At 42.8% G+C, this 6,000-nt stretch overlaps 1 protein-coding gene across 2 annotated transcripts in view; it reads left to right on the top strand.

The window, feature by feature from the left end:
* Positions 1 to 264: 264 nt before the first annotated feature.
* The window catches only part of ITGB3 (integrin subunit beta 3), a 78,723-nt gene continuing 72,987 nt past the window's right edge, over positions 265 to 6,000 (top strand). For both annotated transcript variants that reach the window (XR_014176785.1, XM_081970832.1), the window contains exon 1: positions 265 to 706. Coding sequence is in view for 1 of the 2 variants with exons in the window: in XM_081970832.1 (XP_081826958.1) it covers positions 640 to 706 (67 nt within the window). In the remaining variant the exon portion in view is untranslated. The remainder of the gene's footprint in view (positions 707 to 6,000) is intronic.

Here is a 6,000-nt window from a genome sequence, read left to right as displayed (position 1 = left end):
TCGACCCCTCACCCAAGGGCTACGGTTCTCATTTCCGAATCGTCAAGGAACCGATCCTCAAAAAAAGAAGGAAGTAAAGAAACAGTTTGCGGTTAGGAATTGGCGCGTTTGAATGGGATGATTGCTGCTGTTTCTTTAAATTTGTCATTAAACTCAGAGGGTCAAGTAGTTAAAGGGGGGGGGATGTTTTTCTCACGTTTGATTCACGTAGTGTTCTTATAGTAGCTCCATTAGTGTAAGAGAATTATATGCAGGAGGAATAGAGAAGTTCAGGGTTCATTCCGCCACTAAAAAAAAAAAGGGGGGGGGGAGGTGGCCAATGAATTTAGGCACTGGGGGAGGAAATCTTTGCCAGGGATAAAGGGTGTACAGCAGTGGCTGGCAGAGGTCGTCTCCTCCCCTGCCAAACCCCCCTCCCCCGTCTTTCTGGGAGGGGTGGAGAAAAGGATTCTACGACCTCGGCGACCGACGGGAGCATTCCGTGACTCCCATCTGACAGTTGTTTCCTCTCTGTGGCCGCGTCTGCCCGGTCTTCGGATCCCTCGACGATACAGCTTGCTTACAACTTGGCTGATCTTCGGGGCGGACCTTTCGGGAACAGACTGCTCCGCTCCGCTTGGCAGATAAGTTGAGACCAGGATGGGCAAATTTGCCTCCCCTGCACTTCTGGTCTTTAGTCTGCTTCTGGTCGCCGCCGGAGTCTGCGGTAAGTTGGGAAGACCCGCCGCCTCCACGATTCAGCTGCCGAGTGCTTTCGATGGCTTGCTGATTTTCTGCTCCCTTCCCACCCCTCACCCGGTTGAAAGAAAACGGGGAAGGTCTCTTTTCTTCGTGTTTGCTGACTGCGAAAGGGAAGTTCAAAACTTAATGAAAACCCGCTCAGGCGTTACTTTCCCCCTCTGCTTTCCAGGACAGCTTGAGGCGCGGTGCAATTTTATGCTTTCATACACTACAGTACTCAAAAGGAAGTTTGTTTTGAGTTCAGTGGCGTTTACGTTCTGGTCGGTATGTGCCGACGATTGCTTTCCTATATTGAAGGAGGGGGGGGGGAAGGGTATTTTTAACCTTTGGAAACAAAGCTTGCCTTTCAAACATGGATTTTAAAATATAGCAGGACAAGTTTGTTTCCAAGTAAACTCTATACCTGGTTCTTCCTGTCCCAAATTTGATAATATACAATAACCAACTCAAACCCCGAGGCTTGGAAAAGTCTCTCTTCCCTAGCTCCATCATTCAAACTAGAATGCTGCCCCACCCAGAGATAGGCATAGATGGCAGACTGGAAAACTCCCATCCTCTAAAGGAGGTTTTTCTACATTATTCTGATCTTGTTTTTTAACTAATGGAGCAGCTCTGGATAAGTTTCCATTTTCCAAACTGATCCCCCCACCCCCTAGCCATGAAGTTTTTTTTTTTATAAAAAAAATACAGGATTGGCCTGTCCAGACTTGGCCTGAGGTTTGGTGGAGGACAGTAATTAATAGTTATTCTGTCTATTCTTACAGACAGACAGATATGAAAATAGTACGTTCTATTCTACAAGTATGGACATAATGCGACCTTTAAGTTGCCTTAGTTTTATTCAAACTATATTAGGGTTTAATCTCCAGAGTAACAATTGACAGAATTAACCACAATTGGTTAGGTTCACACAACAATTAAGGCCAAAACCATGCAACCCACACCATCAAGTTTTTGGGACTGGAAACAGAAATCCCAATGGTTTATGTTGCTTGCAGAAATGCACTCGATGTCTTGGCCTTCCAAATTCTTCTTGTATTCAGATTTCAGTCCAAAACATCCATTTCATCTACCTATTCACTTCTCTTCTATTTCACTTTCCTAGTTGATGCTACATCAAGTCATGGAAATGAACAAAAGGGAAGGGACATAATGCCTTCAGGAATATTAAATACATGTGTGTGTATAAAAAGTCACAGAGAGGAGTCACAGGAAGGAGAGATTTATATTTCTCCCCTAGTCCACATAAGTCAGTGGTCATATATAATAAAACTAGGAGCATTATAGGAAGAAAAAAGTGACAACATAATAGATTAAATCTCTCTCAAACACATACACACACACACACACAGATGCAAAGCAAAAGTCACTATTTCTAAAAGTCACCTTAGGCATGGACTCATACTTAGTCCATGCCTAAAGAAACTTGAAGTTGTTTTTAGCTCTTCTGATTTTCAAGTCATGTTTTCCTTCTTATTCTACAGATACATTCTGGCATATTTTACATTATTTGGTATATGGTGCTGTTAAAGTTTGGAACCTATCTGCTATACCTTCAGGCCAGGCGTGGGTTCCTGCCAGTTCTAACCTCTTCTATAGAAAGGTTCCACAAATCTACAGTGCCTTTTAGAACCGGTTCCAGGTCCCCCCGCCCCTGCCCATCCACACATCATCAAGATGAAGAGCGAGAGGAGGTATTCTGGAAGTTGAAGTCCACAAGTCTTAAAGCTGTCAAGTTTGAACATTCCTGGTTTTTTTTCTAAAGGGTCTTGTAACTTGACAGCTTTAAGACTTGCACACTTCAATGCCAGAGTTCCTGAGCCAACAAGACTGGAGGAGGAATTCTGGGAGTTGAAGTCCACAAGTCTTAAAGCTGTCAAGTTTGAACACCCCTGGAGGGGGGTTTCTAAAGGGTTAGGGGTGTGAGGGGCTTGTATCTTGACAGCTTTAAGACTTGAGTGCTTCAAATGAGTTTCTGAGCCAACATTTTGTTTGCTAAGCAAGAGCGTTGTTAAGTGAGTTTCACCACATTTTACAAGTTGGCCACACCCACCCAGTCATATGGTGGGCAAGCCACTCCCACCCAGTCACATGGCTGGCAAGCCACTCCCACCCCATCACATGGCCAGCAAGCCACTCCCACAAAACAGGCCACACCTACAGAAGAGGTTCTAAGATTTTGAAACCCACCACTGCTTCAGGCATGACCACCTATGTCTGGTTGCTTAGCACAATTCTCTCTGGCCTCTCATGTGAAGCTGCAGATGTCAACCCTTTGAGGTAACCCATACAAGAAGTATTGGTATTAACACTATTTTCTTTGTAAAGTTACCTTGACGGAATCTTGCAAACCTGAAAGCACACACACACACACACCTCACTTATTTTTACTCTCCAGAAAACTAGGGAGGGTACAATCTGATATGATGTTTTCATACCCACCCCTCTTTTGGATTCAGAATTCTCTTCTCAGACTGTTCTCTAAGCCAGAGGTCTCCAACCTTGGCAACTTTAAGCCTGGAGGATTTCAACTCCCAGAATTCCCCAGCCAGCTCCAGGCTCAGAAATCCTCAAGGCTTAAAGTTGCCAGGGTTGGAGATCCCTACTCTAGGCTGCGGCTCTTCCTCCTGTTTACCCAAGGCTATTTTCACACAGCCCATTACTGTATAGCAAGAGAGGCCAACAGTTGGATTCCGCATAGGCTTTTGCCCATATCATGTCTGTTCATTGCTTTCCATATCCCTTGTCAGGGTTTATGTTAGCCCTTCATAAACAAATCTTTACTCCTTTGGATCAGTTTTTTTTAAAACACAGGGTTATTGTTGCTTTGAAAGAACGCTAGACTTGTACTACCAGAATATCACTTGAAATTAAGAAAGAAAGTTGGATGGTGCCCATTGTTATGCTACTAGCTCTGTCATCATTGGATTCATTTCAGGCTTTCTGTTGCTTCTGCCAACAAAGGGGCTTTTATGGCTGCTCTTTTTAATCCTTGTATTATTGTTAATTATCTCTGAGCAGGCAGTTAGAGTGGTGAAAATTGTTAGGATTGCTGTCTCAGAATCAGCAAAATGCAGATTCTCTCTCTCCCACCCTTTCTCTCCTCCCTCCCTTCCTCCCTCTCTCCCAACCTCCCTCTCTCCCTCCCTCCCTCTCCCTCTCCCCCCCCTAATGAGGAGGAAGTGGACATCATTCCTTGTCACTTGTTGACAGCGATAGATGACTAGCCTTTCATTGATTGTTCCCTCCTGCTGCATCCTACGCACTCTGTACACCTGTCATTTGTGGGTCAGGCTACTTAACATTCTTTCAGAAAATTGCTATACCCATCTTCAGAAATAGCCTAATAGGTAAGAGACATGGGAGAAAAGTTGCACCATCACAAAAAACTATTATGATTCCTTTCTGCTTCATCCTCTATTCTCTGTCCTTGTGTTAATCAAATGACTAAAGTTATCACTTGATGAATCTTTCCAAATTTGCCCAATTTTTGTTAGGTATTGGTGTTCCTGCAGATGGAATGTTTGATGGAAGGAAAAATGAGTCCAGCGGAATCTATTAATCCTTTGCAATAGTTAGAACTGTGTTATTGACCTTGTTAATGTTATATGGCAACAGGGATGGGAAGTAAGGGTAATACAATTCATGCCAGCATATTTTTCTCTTGGTTCAAGGAGGTCAATATTACACTGATTTGGTCATGCGGAAGAGACCAATGATTGCATTTAAGTTTGACTGGCAAGGAATGGGGGAAATCATTTGGAAACCAGGTAGATTGGTCTATAACTCTATATGAACTGAAGAAAGCTTACCTATCAGTTCATTAAGTTTTCAGGCAGGAACATAGTATACAGACAGCACTGATTGTGCTTATGGACAATTTCTAAGGACATTGGGATGTAGGGGGTGATGAGACCTGGATTTCCTTGATATCTCAGCTGCTTTCAGTACCATTGACTGGGATCTTTGGGGATAAGGAGTAAGGTTGAGTGGCTTTCCTTTCTCTTAAGTAAATTCCAGTTGGTATTAGTAGACTGGGGAGAGGGAGATGTGAAGCCTTTGGCCTTTACTCATGGGCTGTACTAGGGTTTGAAAATCTTACCTCTGTTTTAACATCTATATAAAACTGTTAAGTAAGATCAATAGCCAGCACAATGTCTGTTTCATTGGTATGCTGATGATACACAGCCATACATCTCAACCCTGATCTGATCAAGTAATGTTGGTAATACCATGTCCCAGTGCTTTGAGACTTTGAAGATCTAGGCAGAGGGGCATGCTTTAATTTGATTTTACACAATGGAGAAGCTATGAATTTTTAGCTCTCCCAAGATCTGGTGTTGCACAGAACTGATATGCAATTTTAGAGTTCTCCTTGATTACCTGCTCCTATTTAAAGAGGCTGTGACAGCTGTGACCAGATTCACTTATTGTACCAGTTTTGTTCCTCCTGGACTGGGAATCCCTTCTCTCAGTCACTCATACCTTAAACACTTCACATTTAGACTTTTTCAATGCATCTGCAAAGGGTTGCCTTTGAAAACCATTTGGAATCTGTGATTGGTTCAGAATGAGCCTTATGTGACACTTATATTTCCTGAGCTATAATGGTTGCAGCTCAGTGTGTGCAATTTGAGATGCTGGTGGTGACCTATAAAACCCTTCATGTGTAGGATATGGTTACTCAAGGAATCCATTTTCTCCCATTATCATTGCCCACTGGCAGATCCAGCAAAGGGAGCATGTTCCTTGAAACAATATTTAAAGGATCCCAGGAAGCATGCCTTCTCTGGAGAAGCATCTGCCTTTTACAATTGGGAATTTGTGTGGCCCCGACCCTGTCATCCTTTAAGCAAATTTGAAGTTCTGGCTCTCTTCCCTGAGCCATAAGATAAAATATTCTTCTCATTGGTGCTTTTTCAAGAGGCAAATTGACTTTCTGTTTTTTCTTTGAGGCTTCAAGAAGCTTCTTCATCCATGATCCGGATGATTGAGAATCTCCATAGATATTCTCACTAGGTGATGTTTTTTTGCAGAATCAGGCTTGGCTTTCGTTCTTTTTATCTGGTTTGGCCCTCTCATTTTTTAAAAAAGAAGCTTTTATTATAAGCTGCCCAGAGTTGGATGCATTAGGCAGTTTTATAAAGTTGTTTAAATAAGCATTCCATGTCCCTTGATCTGGCTCTCCCCAGAGTAATATTTTCAAATACAAAATAAACATATTTTCACTGCACTGATCACATCCCTGTTCTGTTTAAG

Source organism: Natrix helvetica (assembly GCF_964273705.1).
Source record: "Natrix helvetica genome assembly, chromosome: Z".
Lineage (NCBI taxonomy): Eukaryota > Metazoa > Chordata > Lepidosauria > Squamata > Natricidae > Natrix > Natrix helvetica.
The sequence above is the reverse complement of the archived record's forward strand: the minus strand, read 5'-3'. Positions and strand labels throughout refer to the sequence as shown.